Raw genomic sequence first — 24,155 nt, 5'->3', positions numbered from 1 at the left:
GATAGTCACAAACCATCAAACAAAGAAGAACTGCTTACATTTTGCACCAGGAGTGGGATAAGGCCACCCAAAAGCAGTGTGAAAGACTGGTGGGAAGCATGCCAAAACGCATGAAAGCTGGGATTAAAAATCATGATTATTACACAAAATATTGATTTACGAACTCATTCTGAGTTAAAACATTTTTAGTATTGTTGTTTCTAAATGAATATGAACTTGTGTCTTTGCATTATTTGAAGTCAATGCATTTTCTTTATTATTTTGACCATTTCTCATTTTCAGAAAATAAATACAAAATGTATTGCTTGGAAATTTGGAGACATGTTGTTAGTAGTTTATAGAATAAAAGAACAATTTACATTTCACTCAAAAATATACCAATAAAGAGAAAAACTGAAAATTTTGCTGCTGAGGCTAGAGCAAAGTACTGTAATTCGTATGAAAAAGGTGAGTACCCAGCACCAATATGAATGAAACTCAAAGTTTATTTCATCATTAAAATTATAATAAAATGCAGAACATCCAGGTGTTCTGTGTTTTATCATAATTTTAATGATGAAATAAACTTTGAGTTTCATTCAAATTGGTGCTGGGTACTCACCTTTTTCATACGAATTACAGTACTTTGCTCTAGCCTCAGCAGGGCAGGCCAAAGTGCACATGTACAGGAGCGCAATGGAGGCCTCTGTGTGAATTATGCAGGAAACGTCATCCATACGGGGCTGGGCAGGAGGACGGTGATTGCAAGAAGAGAGGAGGTGCTGGACCGAGAGCAGCAACACCCATTGGACCTCTTTCTTATACAGTGTGTCCACCCATATCCTGTTCACCACCATTAACTTGAGAACGCCGGCAGCTATAGGAATAGAAGTGGTGTCTAGGTATAGTAAAGTAGCCATGCGCTACGCAATGAAACCACCTATAGCGCCACCTGGTGGAAAACAACGGAGTTAGCATTATTATCTCAAAAACCGAACGAGATAGAGAAAAAAAGGGAATTAAAAAAATGTAGAGCATCATCAATTCAATACGAATCGACACCTTGCATAGAGGAATGCTATAATATGAAACCCATGACCCCCACAAAATATTGAATGCTGGTCACGCATATGGCGCTCAGTTAACTTTGATGCTCAAAGTGGCCACCGTCAGCTGCAATGCACATCTGGACTCTGGACAGCACACTGTATCTTGCTGCACGTTGTGCAATATGTTAGGTGACACGTTTGCACAAGCATCTGTGATACGTCGTCATAGATCCTGCAATGTTGGTGGAGGGGTCGCATACACCTGCTGTTTGATGTGACCTCACAAAAAGAAGTCCAATGGGTCAGGTCTGGTGAGCGTGGAGGCCACTCCACGCAGCCACCATACCCAAGGACTTGTAGGAAAGTCTCTATAAGGTATCGCTTCACGTCCACAGCCTTGGGAGTTTTACACGTTCTAATCATAGCATTTCTGTATACAAGGTATCGATTCGTATTGATTTGATGATGCCCTACAATTTTTTAATTCACTTTTTTTCTCTATCTCGTTTCGTTTTCGAGATAAAAATACTAACTCCGTTGTTTTCCACCAGGTGGCACTACAGGTGGTTTCATTGCATAGCGCATGGCTACTTTACTATGCCTAGACACCACTTCTATTCCTATAGCTGCCGCCGTTCTCTAGTTAATGGCAATTGGCAGGATATGGGTGGACACATTGTATATAGTATTCTAGAGTGCTGTATATTATAGCTTGCTGGTGGTGGTCGCAGCTCATAAGGGGAAAAACCTGGTGAAAAGTTCCTTTTAAGAGACACATCATAGAATTAGGGTCTCAGCCAACTCATAATGCTGGTGTCAGATTAGAGAGCAAAAATCTGCTGAAAGATTCCTTTTAAGGACAGAAAAGGACACAATAGAGGAAACTGGATGTGTTTTATGCAGCAACATGCATGTCCAAGGCTGTGCAAATTCCAGCCCTATGCAGGTAGTGTAGGAATATGGGCACGGAGGTCTATGCAGCCTTGTAAGATTAATGATTTGCCACTGCCCTCTGCTGGCCGAAGAAATAATAGCCACCAGAAGACAAATAGCAGCCTAGGAATTGAAAACTTGAGGACCAGTTCCAGGGAGGAAGCCTTAGAGAGAGGGACCAGTTAAGGAAGAGACAAGGGAGGAGGTGAAGTGAGCTGGAGGAAAGACCGGAAGAGGAGCATTGACGCGAAGCAGAGCAGCAGCGCAGGAACGTGCAGACAAAGGGGAAGAAGGAAGCCTCCCCTGTAGGAGACTGGTGAGGCAGCGGGCTTTTTCCGGAGCTGGCTGGAGCAGATAGTACGCAAGACCCTCCAGGCCCCCGCACCATCCAGCGAGATCCCAGCTACGCCGGTCAAGACCCTCCAGACCCCGGCTGTTCCTGTCAAGACCCTCAAGACCCCCGTACTGTCCAATGAGATCCCCGCTACGCCAGTTAAGACCCTCCGCACCATCCAGTGAGTTCCCCACTACACTGATCAAGACCCCTGAGACTCCTGCCACACCAGTCAGGACCCAAACCCCCGCTACGCCGGTCAATATCCCCGGTCCAGACTACGTGGGCAAGCTGCAGATGTCACCAGGCAAGATAGCCAGCCATGGGTAACCCGTATGCGCCGGGCTGCTGCCTTCTGCTCGGCCGTGGGGTACTTAATGCGGAGATGGTGATGATAGTGACTTCAGCTTAGCCTCCAGTGCAGCTCAGTGACTGTAAGCCACAGAGACGTAGGTTTAGTGGCTAGGGACTACAGACGTAGGCCCTGACTGGTCCAGATCCTTTCCCATAATGGTTAACGTGGGCCACGTGTTAGTAGAAGGAGTGTTCCTTCCTTGAAGTTGGTAGACTGAAAGTTTATTGATTGCTGTTGTTGAGAACTAAAAATACTGTAATTCTTCCCCTGTGATAAGCAACTGTCGCGGGCGGAGGAGGGGACGCTGCGCTCTCCCACTGCTCGGGTCCGGCTGCCGCTGCTGCTGCGGCCTGCTGCTGCTCGGTGGCTCGAGCGATGGGACGGATCCCGGGGACTCGAGCGGCGCTCCTCGCCCGTGAGTGAAAAGGGATTGGTTTTTGGGATTGTTTATTGTCCGTGGCGCCACCCACGGTTGTGGTGATTGTGTGGACACCACCGCTGCTCTGTATGGGGATCCCGGGAGCGGTGACAGGGAGCAGCAAAGTTGTTGGTTCTCCCCTCCGTGGGTAGGGGGGTAGTTGTCCCGGGGCCCAGTGATGAGGTGGGTGATGAGGGATGGCGGGGCCGGTGCAGGGCTTGGTGGGGTGCAGGGACGCGGGGGCAGCGCTGTGCCTCACGGCACTGTGGTACTCACTCAGCCTGAGATGGGGACACAGTTCTCGGTAAAACACACGGCTGGAAAGACAGTTCCCACGGACGGCTGCAGTTGCTTTTCCCCAGTAGTTGACGGTGACAGTCCCTTTTCCTGCACCTGAGATGATGATGGTAGCGATGGGTTCCCACCGGTAACCCGCTCCCCGACTTGGTTATGGGCCGGAGGAGCCCTACTTTGCCCGCAGGCGCTGGCCCTGAGAAACTGGTGCCCTGGCGGTGGCGGTGTCTCTCTCTAACGGTTGGACTGTTGCCTTCAATCGGGACTTGGTTGTTGGGAGACCCAGAGGTCCCCTTCACTGACGGATTTGGAAAATTCACGGCGACTCCTAGCCTTGCCGGGATCCGAAAGGCCCCTGCCAATGGTGCTGACTGCTCTTCGTATACCGCTCCGGTACCGCCGGGCCACCACCCGTCCACGGTCCTTTCGGCAACCTCCAAGCAGTCTCTCCTGCAGACGGTCACCGCCGTCTGCTAACCTTGCTGTTCTCAGTCCGGGGCACACACCCGGACCAACTTCAGGCTTTCTCAACTGTCACTTTCTCTTCCACTACTTTCACTCCTTCTACTTCAAACTCCAAACCTAATCTGCCTGGTTTTCCTGCCTCCAGGGCTGTGAACTCCTCGGTGGGCGAAGCCAACCGCCTGGCCCACCCCCTGGTGTGAACATCAGCCCCTGGAGGAAGGCAACAAGGATTTTTGTGTAGCTTTGGTGTACCTATCTGGGGTGTAGGGTGTGGTGGTGTTGTGACCTGTGACCCCTGGCTTGCCCAGGCCGTCACACAACCACTATATTTTCCAACCCCTGCTTGTGGATTAATAAATTTGTTGCGTCACCACTGTGTCTTCCTTCTCTGTTCTATGCAGCAACATGCATGTCCAAGGCTGTGCGAATCCAGCCCTATGCAGGTATGGTCAGACATGACTGCTTGGCAATGGCTATATGTAATCCATAGAAAACAGAACAAGAAGCAGTTCAAAGAAAGCAATAACAACAGCAAAATATGCAGATACAATATACGGTATGTTGTGGTGTCCCTTTTGATTATTGGACAAGCCCAAATATTCTGCCTAATATTTTCTTAACAGAATCCTATAACGTCATAATTGCAGATATGGGGATTTTCCTTTAAATTCATATGTATTATAAACTAGATATAGCAACTGTAAAATGGAGTATAGAGGAGAGAAAATGACAGTGATTGACCTGTAAGATCCTCAGTATAGCATCCTTTTCTGAGACTAAATACAGCTCGTTAAGAAAGTGTTTTATTAGGTTTACATGAATACGGTTGGTCTTGCAGAAAATTAGTTGTATTAATGCACATGTGTCACAAGACTGCACAATGCAAGCTGCATACATTTTTTAGATGTAATAGGTCTGGGGTAATTTCTTTGGAAATCCTGATATTAAATTAACCATGTTATGAGTCCATGTCCTGCTGGACTCCTAAAATGTGCATCATGATATTCGGATCAAACAGCCATATTGACATGGATGATCAAAGGATTGGCATCAGCTCTAATGATCTATAGTTTGTTTTATGAAATCTGATAAATGTTCCAATTCAAAAACTAAGGGCTGACCTAACTGTCCTTCTTTAAAATGCACATTTATTTAAATGTAATGTTTTCATTGTTTTAGGGGAATAAATTAAGTGATTTGCTACATCCAGATTTTGTCCATTTACATGTCCCGGTTATGGGATGCCATCGCATTAATAGAAAGTAGGGAGAGGCGGAGGACTAGGTGTTGTTGGAACAGGAGCGGTGAAGGATTTTGTTCTTTGTTTTTAAAAAATAGCTTTTTGCAAAAATATGTATGCACAGAAAGTGTGTTAATTCAATCAGAGTGTAATATCAGTCTTCCAAAAATGTTAAACCACCGGTAGATACTGAATGGGAAAATACAAACAACAGGATAACTGTGATGCAGTAATCTTTATTTAAGATTACAGACTGACAAAATAAAGAGACGTCATCAGGTTTTAAAATCATTTTACTCGTCTCTTCTTGCCGTGCTTGTCAGCAGAAGAGGGTGACGGCTGGTGAGAGTGCTTTGCTCTCCTTCAGCTACTGGCTGGTGAAGGAGCAGGTGCAGCAGAAGGCGCCGCTACTGGGGCTGGAGCAAAGCAACCACGCTTGTGCCACTGCATGTCACGGATACGGCGTACAGACTGTATTTGGGGTTGGTTGGCTTCCCAGTCATTCCAGTGTCTGTATTCATTCTTCTCAAATACGTATTGGCGACCTCTGTATCCAGGGTATTCATACCCGACCCAACTGTAACGAAAAAAAAACAATTAAGTCTTATTACACCTAGAGATAAATTATAGCTCTGTCTGTGTATATGATACAAGTTTTTATTTTTCCTATTAGAGTGTCTATATAGCTATTAGTGGACATCCAAACTTTTACCAAGAACTTACAGCTGCTGGGTAAGAGAGATCAACTCTCATTCTTGAGGACTTGATGCACTAATATTTTATATTGGTGCCCAAAAACGTCACTAGGCACCCTGCAAAAAAACAATATTGTTGCTTGGGAAATATACATGTGCAGACAATTTCCCAAGTGATAACAATAGATTAATAAAGCTTCATGTAATTAGATACCACAGTGATATCATCTTTAGAGGAGCTGCATCAGTAAAGGAGAAAGCTAGTCCCCATCGCGGCACTCTTGGATACTGTGGTCAATAGCAAATTTACAGATGCATTTCAAATGTATAATGGAGCTTGATAAGCATAGAATGAAAGTAAAGATAATGCACCATTATATCGTAAAAACCAAACCAAAAGGGTAAGTTTCTACTAGCAGATGGTGGACAATCACAGTCATTCAGTTACATACAAAGACAAGGTCTTATATTATTGTTGCTCCGAAAGATCATGCTGACATGCATGGCTCGACAGTAGGCCTGGAGGCGCTACCAACAAATCGTAAAGTACTCAATGGGTACATTCCTTTTTCTCACCCACCTATCTATAGTCAACTGATATGATTCATGCCTCTTTCTAGGGATGTTTCTGGGGACATGTTATCCTTGGAATAATGGAGTATGGTGCTTTATCCTTTATATGTGAACTGTAATCCCTGCATTGTAGACATTCAACCAGTGAGCTGTATGTTATTTTGCATCTCTTTCTTTGCTAGTGAATTTAATTAGTGACAGTCTAGAGTGCCTTGATCTCATATTGTTCAATTTCAAAGGATCCAGTGAATTACTGGTGATACCAGTCCTAGGTAACCCTAATGCGGGCGTCACACGGTACGATATATTGGACGATATGTCGGCGGGGTCACGTTGTAAGTAACGCACATCCGGCATCGTTTGATATATCGTAGCGTGTGACAGCTACGAGTGACGGTGAACGAGCAAAAATACTCACCTTATCGTTGCTACAAATTGCCCGTGACGCACAAACGACGAGGGCGGGTACGATCGCTTGTGCGATCGCACGATAGATCGTACCGTGTGACGCCTGCACAAGGTGTCACCTAGTGTAAATATTTATTGCTGTTGACTCTTTTGGGTAGCAACCGCACTATTAATTTGTGTCTGTTGTATGTGTATATGTGGTTTTGCACTTAGTACTTTATTCTGGTAAATTTGGTGATGGTTATTTTCAAGTTAGCAGTTAGCAAGGGATACAATAGAGGCAGCTGCCGTGGAATGGGGGCACCAAGAAAGTTAGGGTGCTTAAAGCCCCATTACTAGGCAGGGACCAATTAAGGGTGAGTCATATCCCCTAGGGTCCAGCATTTGAATCGATTAGGTTTATTTACCATTGATCTGCACAGCCCCTAGAAATAATTACCCTTAAGGGTACTTTACACACTGTGACATCGCTAGCAATTGCTAGCGATGTCGAGCACGATAGCCCCCGCCCCCGTCGTTGGAGCGACATTTGGTGATCGCTGCCATAGCGAACATTATCACTATGGCAGTATCACACGCACATACCTGGTCAGCGACGTCGCTGTAACCGCCGTACAATCCCTCCCTCAAGGGGGAGGTGCGTTCGGCGTCATAGCAACGTCACTGTGGCGTCACTCAGCGGCCGGCCAATAGAAGCGGAGGGGCGGAGATGAGCGGGACGTAACATCCCGCTCATCTCCTTCCTTCCTCATTGCCGGTGGACGCAGGTAAGGAGATGTTCGTCGCTCCTGCAATGTCACACATAGCGATGTGTGGTGCCGCAGGAATGAGGAACAACATCGCTACTAAGCAGACAATGATTTTTGGTTTTTGGACGACCTCTCCAAAACTAACGATTTTTGTCTCTTTTGCGATCGTTTAAGGTCGCTCGTACGTGTCACACGCTGCGATGTCGCTAATGACGCTGAATGTGCGTCACAAACACCGTGACCCAGACGATAAATCGTTAGCGATATCGCAGCGTGTAAAGCACCCTTTACACTTTCCATCCGGTGTATCTAACACTTTATGCACATTGTGTGTTTCTGGTTGCATGAATATAACCTTTTTAATTGATATAGAAATAAAGTATACATTTTTATTAGGAGTTTTTTTGTTTGGTTTAATAAGAATCTACATTAACCTGAATTCATGAATAAAAATGAGAAAATGGCCAGGCAGCTACTGGTATACATGTAAATAAAGACCTATTCACAAATTATGTATAACCATGAATAAAACATAAAAATATATCTTATCAAAAATCACAACAGTTTAAAAACAAGGAGTATTTGATTTATAGCCACATTTATAAATATAGTATGTAAAAAGTTTCCAGTGTGCCATTGTTGATATTACTGTATACATTACCTATACCAGGAGTCTAAAACTCGGCTGGGTGTATGGGCCACACATGGAAAAAAATAATTTGGGGTGTCGCATTGTTTCAGGACAAAATGACATCTTTATTGGCACCATATTTTTTCTCTATACACCTTTGGATCACTGTTCTTGAACATTTTTCATTTGTTTATTATAGCAAGTGTACAGGTGTGTGTGTGTGTGTGTGTGTGCGTGTGTGTGCGTGTGCGTGTGCGTATATATATATATATATATATATATATATATTTATTTTTTTTGATAGTTAATAAAAATCATACTATATTTTGTTTGGGTTTTCTTTACATTTTATCACCTTTTTGTAGGTAATACAGTTTTAAAATTAGCACCATATAGTAATATTGGCCAACATCTTGTAGTAATGTTTTCATCCTGGTCCTCATATTTTAGTAATGTCCCCTTTTTTGTAGCAATGTGTATCATGCTGCTCTCCATTCTGTAGTAATGTACCCATCCTTGTCCCCTTGTAGTAATGTGCTCATCCTTATTTCCATCCTGTAGTAATGTGCCCATCCTTTTCCCCTTGTAGTAATGTACCCATCCTTGTCCCCATCCTGTAGTAATGTCCCCATCTTGGTCCTCATCCTGGTCCTCAACCTGTAGTAATATGCCCATCCTTGTGCCCATCTTTTAGTAATGTGCCCATCTTTGTCCCCGTCCTGTAGTAATGTGCCCATCCTTGTCCCCTTGTAGTAGTTTGCCCCCTCCTTGTCCCCTTTCTATAGTAATGTCCCCATCCTGTAGTAATGTGCCCCATACTGGTCCTCATCCTGTAGTAATGTGCCCCAATCCTGTTCCCCTGTTGTGCCATTCTTCACACAGACACACACACACACACACAACACACACACAATCCTGGTCCCCTGTTGTGCCATTTTTCACACACACACACACACACACACACACACACACACACACACACACACACACACACACACTCCTGGTTGCCTGTTGTGTCATTCTTCACACACACTATCATGGTCCCCTGTTGTGCCATTCTTCACACACAGACACACACACAATCCTGGTCCCCTGTTGTGTCATTCTGCACACACAAACACACACCCTGACCTGTGCAGCCTCAGCAGGCAACACACACACACAAACACACCAAAACATTCTTCTCACCGGTCTGCCGTTGGCCTGCAGACACGTGGACATGGTAATGATCGCAGCCACTGTCAGTGCTACTTGCCGGTATTGGGCAGAGTCAAGTTCTCTACAGCAGCCGCTGGCCAATCAGAGGCAAGTAACTAAGGTCATATGCCTCAGTTGCTTGCCTCTGATTGGCTGGCAGCAAAATTGAGTTGGGAAGAGAGACCTTGACTCCGCAGTGCCGGCAAAACATTCATCTGAAATCAAGCTCTGATGGCTGCGGCCCCTGCAGCGGCCGTGATCATTACTGGGTCCACAGGCCTGTGGGCCACAAGAAGCAGCCTGACGGACCGCATGCGGCCCACGGGCTGTGTGTTTGAGACCTCTGACCTATACTGTAATTGCATAACATAGTATTCACCCCCTTTGGAAATCTTTTCATCTTTTGCTACCTCATAACCTGGAATTTCACTGGGTTTTTTCTGAGGGTTTGCATCAGTTCACGTAACGGACCCGTACAAGTGCTGGGAAGTGCAAAACAGCCATCGTGCAGATACTCTCTGCATCCTCCTGCATATCTGCTCACTGCTCATGTGTTTTTATGAAGCACAAATAAAATAAATTTTATACCACTGGTAAGTGCCTCCTCTTTCTTCTTTTTCTTGGATCTCATGTAAATGACATACAGTTAGGTCCAGAAATATTTGGACAGTGACACAATTTTCGCGAGTTGGGCTCTGCATGCCACCACATTGGATTTGAAATGAAACCTCTACAACAGAATTCAAAAGCAGATTGTAACGTTTAATTTGAAGGTTTGAACAAAAATATCTGATAGAAATTGTAGGAATTGTACACATTTATTTACAAACACTCCACATTTTAGGAGGTCAAAAGTAATTGGACAAATAAACCAAACCAAAACAAAATATTTTTATTTTCAATATTTTGTTGCGAATCCTTTGGAGGCAATCACTGCCTTAAGTCTGGAACCCATGGACATCACCAAATGCTGGGTTTCCTCCTTCTTAATGCTTTGCCAGGCCTTTACAGCCGCAGCCTTCAGGTCTTGCTTGTTTGTGGGTCTTTCCGTCTTAAGTCTGGATTTGAGCAAGTGAAATGCATGCTCAATTGGGTTAAGATCTGGTGATTGACTTGGCCATTGCAGAATGTTCCACTTTTTTGCACTCATGAACTCCTGGGTAGCTTTGGCTGTATGCTTGGGGTCATTGTCCATCTGTACTATGAAGCGCCGTCCGATCAACTTTGCGGCATTTGACTGAATCTGGGCTGAAAGTATATCCCTGTTTGCTTCGGAATTCATCTGGCTACTCTTGTCTGCTGTTATGTCATCAATAAACACAAGTGACCCAGTGCCATTGAAAGCCATGCATGCCCATGGCATCACGTTGCCTCCACCATGTTTACAGAAGATGTGGTGTGCCTTGGATCATGTGCCGTTCCCTTTCTTCTCCACACTTTTTTCTTCCCATAATTCTGGTACAGGTTGATCTTTGTCTCATCTGTCCATAGAATACTTTTCCAGAACTGAGCTGGCTTCATGAGGTGTTTTTCAGCAAATTTAACTCTGGCCTGTCTATTATTGGAATTGATGAATGGTTTGCATCTAGATGTGAACCCTTTGTATTTACTTTCATGGAGTCTTCTCTTTACTGTTGACTTAGAGACAGATACACCTACTTCACTGAGAGTGTTCTGGACTTCAGTTGATGTTGTGAACGGGTTCTTCTTCACCAAAGAAAGTATGCGGCGATCATCCACCACTGTTGTCATCCGTGGATGCCCAGGCCTTTTTGAGTTCCCAAGCTCACCAGTCAATTCCTTTTTTCTCAGAATGTACCCGACTGTTGATTTTGCTACTCCAAGCATGTCTGCTATCTCTCTGATGGATTTTTTCTTTTTTTTCAGCCTCAGGATGTTCTGCTTCACCTCAATTGAGAGTTCCTTAGACCGCATGTTGTCTGGTCACAGCAACAGCTTCCAAATGCAAAACCACACACCTGTAATAAACCCCAGACCTTTTAACTACTTCATTGATTACAGGTTAATGAGGGAGACACCTTCAGAGTTAATTGCAGTCCTTAGAGTCCCTTGTCCAATTACTTTTGGTCCCTTGAAAAAGAGGAGGCTATGCATTACAGAGCTATGATTCCTAAACCTTTTCTCCGATTTGGATGTGAAAACTCTCATATTGCAGCTGGGAGTGTGCACTTTCAGCCCATATTATATATATAATTGTATTTCTGAACATGTTTTTGTAAACAGCTAAAATAACAAAACTTGTGTCACTGTCCAAATATTTCTGGACCTAACTGTATCTATAGCTGTGAAATTTGGCTTTCAATTTATTGTGAAGCAAACAACAAATAAGACAAAATAACTAAAAACTTCAGTGTGCGTAACTATTCACTCCCCTAAAGTCAGCATTTTGTAGAGCCTTCTTTTGTGGCAATTACAGCTGCAAGTCACTTTGGATAAGTCATATGAGCTTTTCATATCTTGACACAGAGATTTTTGCCCAATCCTCAAGGGAAAACTGCCCCATTGCCTCCAAATTTGATGGTTTCCTTTGGTGAACATTAATCTTCAAGTCATACTACAGATTCTAAATTGGATTAAGGTCTGGGCTTTGACTAGGCCACTTCAATACATTTATACATGTCCCCTTAAACCACTCAAGTGTTGCTTTAGCTTAAATCTTTGGATCACTGTCTTGTTGGAAGGTAACCCTCCGTCCCAGTCTCAAAACACTGACAGACTGAAACGGGTTTTGCTTAGGAATATCACTGTATTTTTCACCATGCATTTTCCCTTGACTCAGACCATTTTCCCTGTCTTTGCTGCCAAAAAGCATCCCCACAGTATGATGCTGACTGTCTCACAGTGGGGATGGTGTTCTTGGGTTGATGAACTGTGTTGATTTAGCACTAGACATAGCGTTTACCTTGGTAGCCAAAAAGTTCAATTTTGGTATCATGTGACCACAGTACCTTCCTCCATACATTTGGGGAGTCTCCCTTATATCTTTTGGCTGTAAGTAAAGGCTGTTTTCTGGCCTCTCTTCCATAAAGGCCCACTCTATGAAATGTAAGGCTTATTGTGGTCATTTGGGCAGATACTCCAGTCTCTGCTTGGGAACTCTGCAGCTCCCTCAGGGTTACCTTTGGTCTCTGTGCTGCCTCTTTGGTTTATGCCCTCCTGACCCGTAGTGAGAGTGTTGGTGGGCAGTCCTCTCTTGGCAGGTTTGCTGTGGTACCATCTTCTTTCCGTTTGATGATAATGAATTTGATGGTGCTCCGGGGGATTATCAGAGAGTGGGATATTTTTTTAGAACCCAATACTGACTTGTACTTCTCAACAACTTTGTTTCTGACTTGTTTGGAGATCTCCTTCATCTTCATAATTGTGTTGTTTGGTTAGTTGTGCAACTTAACTAATGGTGTTGCAGCCTCTATGGCATTTCAAAAAAGGTGTGTATATACTGACAGATCATGTGACACTTAAATTGATTACAGGTAAACTTCCTTTCAGTAAGGATGCAACTTATGAAAGTAATTGCTTGCAGAAGAAATTTTTAAGGGCGTCATAGCAAACAGGCTGAATACATATGCACAAGGCAATTTTTATTTGTTTTATCCCATAAATTAATTTTTTACCTATATTTTTCTCATTCTACTTAGCCAGCTTAGACTATTAAGTGCTAATGCATTACACACAAATTGGATTACAACAATATTTAAACCCTGGATTGTAATATAACAAAATAGGTAAAAGTCAAGGGCATGAATACTCTTGCAGGACACTATATAATTTATATAAATATATATATATATATATATATATATATATATATATATACCGTATTTTTCGCTTTATAAGACGCACTTTTGTTCCCCCAAATTTTGGGGGAAAGTAGGGGGTGCGTCTTATAAACCAAATATACAGATTATATACTGCAGGATCCAGGGGAGGTGGAGGCCGCTCTGGAGCGGTGCTGGGGGGGGGCTGGGGGGGTTGGTAGAGGCTTGTGAAGCTGCGGGTGGCAGCCTTTGATCTCCTGCACCCGCTCATATAATATGCACCGCGGCGATGGGCTGGGGGAGCTGCGCATATTATCTGCCTGTGCTTACCTTTGATCGCACATTCCCCCTCCCCCTGTGTTAGATATGGCCCCCATGCTGCTGCCCATAGTAAAATAATAAACTCTTTACTCACCTCCTCCAGCGTGTCTGCCCGGTCTCCCTCCTGCTGCTGCTGCTGTGATCTTGCACGCAGAGATATCTCTCTCTGCTGTCCCGATCACAGGACTGGCACTAGAACCAGGAAGTAGGAAGTGCAGGAGACACTGGAGGAGCTCAACCACGAGGAGGGTGACACCAGACAGGACACTGCTGCAGAAGGTAAGGAGTTTATTTTACTAAAAGCAGCAACATGGGGGCGATATCTAACAGTGGGCCTGTGTGCCTGCAAACAGTGGGCCTTTGTGCCTGCAAACAGTGGGCCTGTGTGCCTGCAAACAGTGGGCCTGTGTGCCTGCAAACAGTGGGCCTGTGGGCCTGGCCACAGTGGGCCTGTGGGCCTGGCCACAGTGGGCCTGGCCACAGTGGGCCTGTGGGCCTGCCACAGTGGGCCTGTGGGCCTGCAAACAGTGGGCCTGTGTGCCTGCAAACAGTGGGCCTGTGTGCGTGCAAACAGTGGGCCTGTGGGCCTGCCACAGTGGGCCTGTGGGCCTGCCACAGTGGGCCTGTGGGCCTGCAAACAGTGGGCCTGTGTGCCTGCAAACAGTGGGCCTGTGTGCGTGCAAACAGTGGGCCTGTGTGCGTGCAAACAGTGGGCCTGGCCACAGTGGGCCTGTGGGCCTGGCCACAGTGGGCCTGTGGGCCTGGCCACAGTGGGCCTGTGGGCCTGCCACAGTGGGCCTGTGGGCCTGGGGGCCTGGCCACAGTGGGCCTGCCACAGTGGGCCTGTGGGCCTTACTGGGGGACGTGTTCAATATAAGGTGGCCATATCCAGATTAAGGTGGCTAATTTTAGGATGAGGGGGCTATGAGGGACATATACCCTATATTATTTGTTAGACGGACACTGGCATTATAAGATGGACCCCATTTATTAAAAAATTCTCTATTCCTACACCAAATTTGGGGGTACGTCTTATAATCAGGTGCGTCTTATAAAGCGGAAAAATACGGGGTGTGTGTGTGTGTGTGTGTATATATATATATATATATATATATACATATATATATATACAGTATATATATATATATATATATATATATATATATATTTTTATATATATATTTTTATATATATATATATATATATATATATATATGTCACGCTCCCCGGGTCCCCTGCTCTGCTCCCCGGCTCACCTGCCACGCTCCCCGGCTTCCCTGCGTCGCTCCCCGGTTCCTCTGTCCGGCGTCCGCCGCTCCCCGGTCTCCAGCCTCCAGTGCCTGCGGTCCCCAGGCGTCCTGGTCCCCGCTCCCGGCGCCCGTCGGCTACTCAGCCCCAGCCCGGCTCTCCTGCTTCCTGCTCACCGCTCCCTGCCCTGGCTTCTGGCACCCGGGCCTCGCGCATGCGCATTAGGGCGCGCGCGCGGTCATTGACCCTCTCTTAAAGGGCCAGCGTCCACTGACAGGAAATTGAACACACAGGTACAGGGTATAAAGGGGTTTAGTGTCCAAGTGGGCGGGGCCTGTTCTTCGTGTTTCCTAAGCTAGGAGTCAGGTCTCCTTGTGTCTCTGTGATATACTCACCGATCTCTCTTCTAGAGCCGCTCCTGCCTCGCCATCCGGTCCTGCCGTCTTCCGAACCCCGAACGCTGACTATCTGCCATCCCGTCAGTCCGTTCCATCTCTGATCCCTGTGGTGACCCGTCCTCTCACTCCATCGGTTCCGGACTCTGCCTGACAACACCTTGGCCTCCGAACCTGAGCTCCGTCACCCGGACTACCATCAGTGACTCCGTGGTCCCAGGGACTTCACCATTCTACTCTGTTGCACGGACTGTCCTGCTACCTGTAGTGCTCCGGCTACCGGACTCCTTGCCTTCAGGAAGGTGTTCGGCCCAGTGGATCCACCTCCTGGGTCTGCCCGTCCATCTGGCCCTAACAATATATATAAAAAAAAAAAAATACACAAAGTGCCTTGCTAAAGTATTCGGCCCCTTTGAATTTTTCAACCTTTTTCCATATTTCAGGCTTTAAACATAAAGATAAAAAAAATAATTTTGTGGTGAAGAATCAACAACAAGTGGGACACAATTGTGAAGTTGAACGATATTTATTGCTTATTTTAAACTTTTTTAAAAAATAAACTGAAAATTGGGGCGTGCAATATTATTCGGCCCCTTTAAGTTAATACTTTGTAGTGCCACCTTTTGCTGCGATTACAGCTGCAAAACACTTGGGTTATATCTCTATCAGTTGTGCACATCGAGAGACTGAAATTCTTGCCCATTCTACCTTTGCAAACAGCTCGAGCTGAGTGAGGTTGGATGGAGAGCGTTTGTGAACAGCAGTGACCAGAGCACCTTCTTCCACATGTTTGGTGTGTCTCCCAGGTGGCTTGTGGCAAACTTTAGACAACACTTTTTATGGATATCTTTGAGAAATGGCTTTCTTCTTGCCACTCTTCTATAAAGGCCAGATTTGTGCAGAGTACGCCTGATTGTTGTCCTATGGACAGACTCTCCCACCTCAGCTGTAGATCTCTGCAGTTCATCCAGAGTGATCATGGAGTGATCTTGGCTGCATCTCTGATCAATCTTCTCCTTGTTTGAAATGAAATTTTGGATGGACGACCAGGTCTTGGTAGATTTGCAGTGGTATGATACTCTTTCCGTTTCAATATGATCGCTTGCACAGTGCTCCTTGGGATGTTTAAAGTTGTGGAAATCTTTTTGTAACCAAATGCGGCTTTAAACTTCTGCACACCAGTATCACGGACCTGCCTGTTGTGTTCCTTGGTCTTCATGATGCTCTCTGTGCCTTAAACAGAACACTGAGACTATCACAGAGCAGGTGAATTTAAACAGAGATTAGATTACACACAGGTGGCTTATATTTATCATCATTTAGGACAACATTGGATCATTCAGAGATCCTTAATGAACTTATGGAGTGAGTTTGCTGCACTGAAAGTAAAGGGGCCGAATAATATTGCACGCCACAATTTTCAGTTTATTCTCTTTTACAAAAGTTTAAAATAAGCAAAAAATGTCATTCAACTTCACAATTGTGTCCCACTTGTTGTTGATTCTTCACCATAACATTACAATTTTTAACTTTGTTTGAAGTCTGAAATGTGGGAGAAGGTTGAAAAATTCAAGGGGGCCAAATACTTTTGCAAGATCCTGTATTTATATATATATATATATATATATATATACATACACACACACTGCTCAAAAATATAAAGGGAACACCAAAATACCATTTTGTTGTTCAAATGTTCCTTTTATTTTTTGAGAATATATATATATATATATATATATATATATATATATATATATATATAATACACACACACACACACACACACACACACACACACAGCTCTGGCAAAACTTAGGAGACCACTTCCAAATTTTCAGTTTTTATGATTTTTCTCTTAATAGATGTGACTCTAGCAGCATACAAGGTTATCCTAGAAAAACAGTTGCTTCTTTCTGCTCAGGCAATGTTCCTCAACTCCGAGGACTGTTTTTTTCCAGCAAGACAATGCGCCATGCCACACAGTTAGGTCAATCAATGTGTAGATGTAGGACCACCACATCAAAATCCTGTCATAGCCAGTCTAATCTCCAGGCCTGAACCTCATTGAAAACCTCTGGAATATAATCAAGAGGAAGACGGATAGTTACAAGCCACCAAACAAAGAACTGCTTACATTTTTGCCCCAAGAGTGGCATAAAGTCACCCAAAAGCAGTGTGAAAGACTGGTGGAAAACATGCCAAGACGCATGAAACCTGTAATTAAAAATCATGGTTCCTCAAAATATTGATTTCTGAACTCTTCCTGAGTTAAAACATTAGTATTGTTGTTTCTAAATGATTCTGAACTTTTTTTCTTTGTATTATTTGAGGTCTTAAAGCAATGTATTTTTTTTATTTTGACCATTTCTCATTTTCAGAAAATAAAAACAAAATTTATTGCTTAGAAATTCAAAGACAATCTGCATCCAAATCTGCATGTTCTGACAGGAAGAAATGCTGCGGAAAAATGTTTTTGCCGTGTTTTTTATACAGTTTTTCAATGCGTCTTTTTCATTGCTTTCAAAGGTGAAAACGCAGGAAAAAATGCAGAAAGAATTGACATGCAGATTTTTTTCTGCACCAAAATCTGCAAGGAAAAAATCTTCAACGCGTGCACAACACTTACAAATTCTCATAGACTTTACTGGCAGCAGGATATTTTTGCAGATGTGTGAAAATCTGCAAGAAAAAACGCGGGAAAAATGCACCATGTGCACACAGCCTAAAGGCTACTTTACACGCTGCGATATCGGTCCTGATATCGCTAGCGTGGGTACCCGCCCCATCTGTTATGCGACACGGGCAAATCGCTGCCTGTGCCGCACAACATTGCGCAGACCCATCACACATACTTACCTTCCCAGCGACGTCGCTGTGACCGGCGAACCGCCTCCTTTATAAGGGGGCGGTCCGTGCGGCGTCACAGCGACGTCACTGAGCGGCCGCCCAATAGAAGCGGAGGGGCGGAGATGAGTGGCCGGAACATCCGCCCACCTCCTTCCTTCCTCATAGCGGCCGGGACGCAGGTAAGGAGAGGTTCCTCGTTCCTGCGGCGTCACACATAGCGATGTGTGCTGCCGCAGGAGCGACGAACTACATCGTTACTGCTGCAGTAACAATAATCGAGAATGGACCCCCATGTCAGCGATGAGCGATTTTGCACGTTTTTGCAACGATGCAAAATCGCTCATTGGTGTCCCACGCAGCAACATCGCTAATGCGGCCGGATGTGCGCCACAAATTCCGTGACCACAACGACTCCGCATTAGCGATGTCGCAGCGTGTAAAGCCCCCTTTACTGTTCCCAGTAGAACATTTCCTTTTTAAACAGGTTGATGTTCTGCAGAAAACAATGATTTTTAAACCTATTTAAAAGTTGTTTTGTTTCACTCAACAAATGAGCATTTTGCTTATTATTCAGGAGATTGGAAGCCTGTTTACACTGTGTGATTATCAAAAAATAATCGTTCCTAAGAACACTCGTTCAAAATAATTGGCCGGTTTAAGTGCATCCTAAATTTCCTTTTTGAAGACGATGTTTTTGTAGAAATCATGATCCCCTGATGGTAAGTAAGAACATTCCGGAGAAACATTATATGATCCACAGCATGCAAAATTAGCTTAAACACACACTATAATAATAATAAAAACATAATACCATATGTGAAAAATGGGCTCTTACGTTCCATTGAGGACCTTTATACTGGCCACACGGTCCTGGAAGCCATGGGCCCACAGACTGGGTACATCATCATCCACAATCTCCATCTTCCTTCCATTATAGCCAGCATTTTCAAATAGGTGAATCTTATGCTCAGCGCTGTCCTACATTAGAAGATGCATTAACACAGTAAATGAAGGTCATTACACAGAAATACATTTTATTATATAATTTTAAGCCAGATAAAATAATAGAGCAAGGAAACTCATGAAAGAATAAGTAACATGTGCAGCATTATTATATTAGTTGAGAAACTGTGATCTCTATTCAAAAAGTTGAGGCAAATATTATACTAAGTGATATTAAGGGGCGTAAATGTAATAAGATGTTCTGTTGAATATGTGATAAATGTTATATTAGTAGGGAGCCGGCTGTCAGGAAGAAGGAAGCGCGGCCACAGGTTCAGACACCGCTCATTAAACAGTGAATGGTGTCTTCAGGAGCGGACATAAGGGGGCCCATATCCACCTCCAAAGCAAGTGGTATCTTGCATTCTGATGTATTATTGGACTGCAAAGGGTCTCTATACTGTTCTTGCACCGGGGGCATATTCTGTTTGTGTCTGCTAGCGGGTGGCTATAACAATGCCCCTGCACTGACTAACAGCCAAATCTGTACTGATGCAACACAGAACCAGCTTTCAGTCAGTGCAGGGCCGTGGTTACAGCATCTGCTTACTCCATAATGAGCAGTGACTGAAAGTGCTCTGGCTGTGATTCACTTCCTCCTGGTAACCAGGCTTTTAGTGCAGTGGCTGAGCAGCTTTAGAACGCTATTAACCTAGAGAGTAACTCAATTTCTGCAGGTTTATAGTGTTTTTTCACAAGACAGGTTCCCTTTAAAGTTGCCCACGTTCATTAAGAGGTAACACATTTTCATGAATTTAGTGCAGGGGCAGGGAACCTTTTTTTTACAAAAGGGCCATTTGGACATTAATAACCCCATTCGGAGGCTGTAGCATATACAGCACATAGGAGATGCTGGGGCTGGAACATATACATCACCAAAGGTGTCACAAGGAGTTTTGCTCAAAACTTGCTGAGTGTTATGTTGGCATCAGATTCTGTTCACAGTACATATTCTGACACTCCACACTATGGTTTTTCTGGTGTTTCTGAGCTGGCAGGCTCGGGCATCAACCAGCTGTGTGCTCATTAATGGTCAGGCTAGCAAGAGATAAACTCTGCTAGCCTACTGGTTTCCTCTGGGATCACATGTTGTTGGGAATGTATCACAGTTGCAATCTGCCTTTTTAAGAGTAGATGAATTTTCCCTCTCCTGGGATCTCTCTCATGCGCTTGGGTGAGGCCTCGGGAGGTAAAGTAGGTAGAGTAACCCTCTCCCAGAGAGTCTTGGTATTATGAGACCTCTGTAGGGATTACAAGAGACATGGCACACTCAAGAGAAGCTGGAGTTTCATACATCACCAACACCTCCTTTACAATCTCGGACACACTCTGAAAAAAACAGTTTTTTGAGTACAGGTTCATTCCACTGTGTCCACGCACCAGTGCCTGAGTTCAGCACAATTATCCTCTACTGGCCGATTGCCTTGGTGCAGTGAACAAATTCTATAATTAACTAAAGATATTTTATCGGGGTCATCATAGATAAGTCCAAGTGCAGAGAAAAATCCGTCCACTGACACAAACACAGGTGACTCATGAGGCGAAGAAAAAAACCCATGCTTTTGGGTCTACACTCAGGTGCAAGACCATAATTCTCACCTGCTGCGCCTCACCTGCTGTGCCTCAGAGGAGGGGGGACGAACACGGAAATACCATTTGCATGCTTCCCTGAAGGGAAACAAACTAGCTGTGCTTCCCAGAATCTTTCAAGAAGGGGCAGTTTCAATTCGGCAACCAGCACGGATCACGCCGGAGTGGCAGACTTTTCTTAATGCTGTGTTGCCCCCTTTAATTCCACCACCTGGAGGGACAAACACTGCCACTGCCTAGATACTGCATCAACTAGATGCGTGCCAAAAATGTAAGTATGGGCCGACTATAATGTCACGGTAAATTGGAAGAGCGCAGGGGACAGGGGCTCCTAGACTGGCCCTCAGGCTAAGGGTCCCTTGTTAGCTGGGGCTGCGAGTCTTCATTGGTGGGATAGGAGCACAGAGCACACTAACTCTGCCCACAAAGTATGTCCTGATGCTGATACTGACCAGTGTCTAGATGAAATCCTTCATTGCATGCGTTGTAGTATTCAGTAGTGAATACCGCACGCGCATGCTTGCAGTGTAAGGAGAAATTATAGGGCCAGTAGTTGGCAAAACAGGGATTGCAAACTAAGCACAGCGGTCCCCAGGAATCTGCCTGAGGGCCAGAAAAAAATACACTATGGGTCGTAACTAGAGATGAGCGAACCAGCCGCGGTTCGGCTCGAGTTCGGTTCGTCGAACGGAGGTCTCGTTCGAGTTCAGTTCGGCGAACGTTCGACGAACCGAACTCGAACCGCATAGGAAACAATGGCAGGCAATCACAAACACATTAGAACACCTAGAAAACACCCTCAAAGGTGTCCAAAAGGTGACAAACAACTCACAACACAACACAAACACATGGGAAAGTGACAAGGACATATACTCATGCGAAAACAAAAGAGCTGGACAAGGAAAAAGAGGAGGAGACACATATATAGGCATGGCACGCCCTTCTAAAATCATGTAAAACACCACAAGGTGACTCCAAGCGGAGTTCTCCCTTTTTTCCAATAGTTAACCAACCCCAGGATGACACCGGGGTAGGTAGCAAAGTCTTTCCTGATCCCAGCGCTGTGCATCTTGGATCATTTTTAAAAACAATGTAAGCAAGGGTTACTCCAAGCGGAGTCTCCCTTTTTTCCAAAAATTGGGCCCCACACACACCCACCCCTTCAGTGGCAGCACTTGTGCCCCAGTTGTACACTTCACAGGTAGATTTGCATCAAGCACATTCAAAAATACGCCATACTTAACCGTTCCCAGGATGACCCTGGGGTAGGTAGATAAAGTCTTTGCTGAACCATGACTTGTTCATCTTGGCTCCTTTTAAAAAACACAGCAAGCAAGGGTTACTCCAAGCGGAGTCTCCCTTTTTTTCCAAAAATTGGGCCACACAGACACCTCATCAGTGGCAGCACTTGTGCCCCAGTTGCAAACAGGATGTTTTGATTTGCATCAAGCACATTCCAAATCCACAAGCATTTACTCTCCCCAGGATGACACAGGGGTAGTAAATTCCTTGTGGATCCATGACTTGTTCATTTTGATGAACGTTAGTCTGTCCACATTGTCACTGGACAGACGCGTGCGCTTATCTGTCAGCACATACCCAGCAGCACTGAAGACACGTTCAGAGACAACGCTGGCAGCTGGACACGACAAAATCTCCAAGGCGTAAGTGGAGAGCTCTGGCCATTTTTCAAGATTTGAAGCCCAAAATGAGCAAGGCTCCATTTGCAAAGTCATGGCATCGATGTTCATTTGGAGATACTCCTGTATCATCCTCTCCAGCCGTTGACTATGTGTCAGACTTGTTGTCTCTGGTGGCCTTGCAAAGGACGGTCTAAAAAAATTATGAAAAGATTCAATAAAATTGCTGTTATCAGCACCAGATACGGTGCTACTGGTACGGGTAGACTGTTGAAGATGACGAGACCGTCCCATGTTTGTCAAGTTACAACTGGGAGATTCACTCCCTGCACCTGCACGGTTGTTTGGTGGAAAAGCCGAGCTAAGATCGAGTAACAGCTTCTGCTGATACTCCTGCATACGTGCGTCCCTTTCTATGGCTGGAATTATGTCACAAAATTTGGACTTGTACCGGGGATCTAATAGTGTGGCAAGCCAGTAGTCATCATCACTTCTAATTTTGGTAATACGAGGGTCATGTTGGAGGTAGTGCAGCAAGAAGGCACTCATGTGTCTTGCGCAGCCATGCGGACCAAGTCCACGCTGTGTTTGTGGCATAGAGGTGCTAACCATTCTTTTTTCCTCTGACATCTCCCCCCCAACCTCTTTCAACTGAAATTTGACCAAGGTCTCCCTCATCCGCTGAGTCTTCCATGTCCATGGACAGATCGTCCTCCATTTCTTCATGTTCTCCTACACCTTTCTCAACATTTCGCCTGCTACCATGCGCCCTTGTTGATCCCTGTCCCCCATGGTCCCATGCCTGCCGCGTTGGTGATGATGAACGTCTGGACCCTGGTGATGTTGTTGTGTCTTGCGCATATGAATCCTCCTGTAGTTCCTCCCCTTCCTGTTGTCCCACCCCCTGACTCCGAATAGTGTTTAGCGTGTGCTCCAGCATGTAAATGACTGGAATTGTCATGCTGATAATGGCATTGTCAGCGCTAAACATATTCGTCGCCATGTCGAAACTGTGCAGAAGGGTGCATAGGTGCTTGATCTGAGACCACTCCATCAGGGTGATATGCCCCACCTCTGCATCTCGTTGGCCCAGGCTATACGTCATGACGTATTGCACTAGGGCTCGGCGGTGCTGCCACAGTCGCTGTAACATGTGGAGAGTCGAATTCCAGCGTGTCAGCACATCGCATTTCAGGCGATGAACCGGCAGACCGAAAGACTTCTGGAGCGATGCAAGTCGCTCAGCTGCGGCGGTTGAACGGCGGAAGTGAGCAGACAGTTTTCGTGCCCTGGTCAGAAGGCCATCTAGGCCGGGATAGTGTGTTAAAAATTGCTGGACAACAAGGTTCAACACGTGAGCCATACAAGGCACGTGTGTCACCTTGCCCAGGTGAAGGGCCGCACCCAGGTTTGCAGCATTGTCGCACACGGCCTTACCAGGCTGCAGGATGAGTGGAGACAACCATTTATTCAACTCAGTCTCCAGAGCTGCCCACAACTGAGCCGCTGTGTGACTCCTATTTCCAAGACATGTCAAGCTAAAGACCGCCTGATGCCGTTGCGCTCTGCTGCCAGCATAGTAATGAGGGGTGCGTGATTCCTTCTGCGCAGTGAGAACGCTGGTGGCCTGACCAGGCAGGCTTGGGGCGGAGGTGGAGGACCCAGATGAGGTGGAGGAGGCAGAAGCAGTGGCGGAACTTGGACAGACAGAGGATTGACACACAAGTCGTGGGGACGGCAAGACTTGTGCAGCAGACCCTTCACCATCTATCACCATAGTTACCCAGTGCCCAGTCAGCGACATGTAACGTCCCTGTCCATGCTTACTGGTCCAAGTATCGGTGGTGGAATGCACCCGTTGACACACAGAGTTTCTCAAGGAAGCGGTGATGTTGTGTGCGACATGCTGGTGTAGCGCGGGCACACCTTTCTTAGAGAAGTAGTGGCGACTGGGCATCTGGTACTGGGGCACAGCCGACAGACATAAGGTCTCTAAAATCCTGTGTGTCCACC

At 45.3% G+C, this 24,155-nt stretch overlaps 1 protein-coding gene across 1 annotated transcript in view; it reads right to left on the bottom strand.

Annotated features, from left to right (window-relative positions):
• Positions 1-5,402: 5,402 nt before the first annotated feature.
• CRYBB3 (crystallin beta B3) overlaps positions 5,403-24,155 on the bottom strand; it is a 77,865-nt gene continuing 59,112 nt past the window's right edge. Inside the window, exons 4-5 of the mRNA XM_075341728.1 lie at positions 18,746-18,888; positions 5,403-5,644 (exon numbers count right to left, since the gene is read on the bottom strand). Coding sequence (XP_075197843.1) covers positions 5,431-5,644; positions 18,746-18,888 — 357 coding nt within the window. The 3' untranslated portion in view covers positions 5,403-5,430. The remainder of the gene's footprint in view (positions 5,645-18,745; positions 18,889-24,155) is intronic.

Source organism: Anomaloglossus baeobatrachus, chromosome 1 (assembly GCF_048569485.1).
Source record: "Anomaloglossus baeobatrachus isolate aAnoBae1 chromosome 1, aAnoBae1.hap1, whole genome shotgun sequence".
Classification (NCBI taxonomy): domain Eukaryota; kingdom Metazoa; phylum Chordata; class Amphibia; order Anura; family Aromobatidae; genus Anomaloglossus; species Anomaloglossus baeobatrachus.
This window is presented reverse-complemented; position numbering and strand designations above follow the sequence as displayed.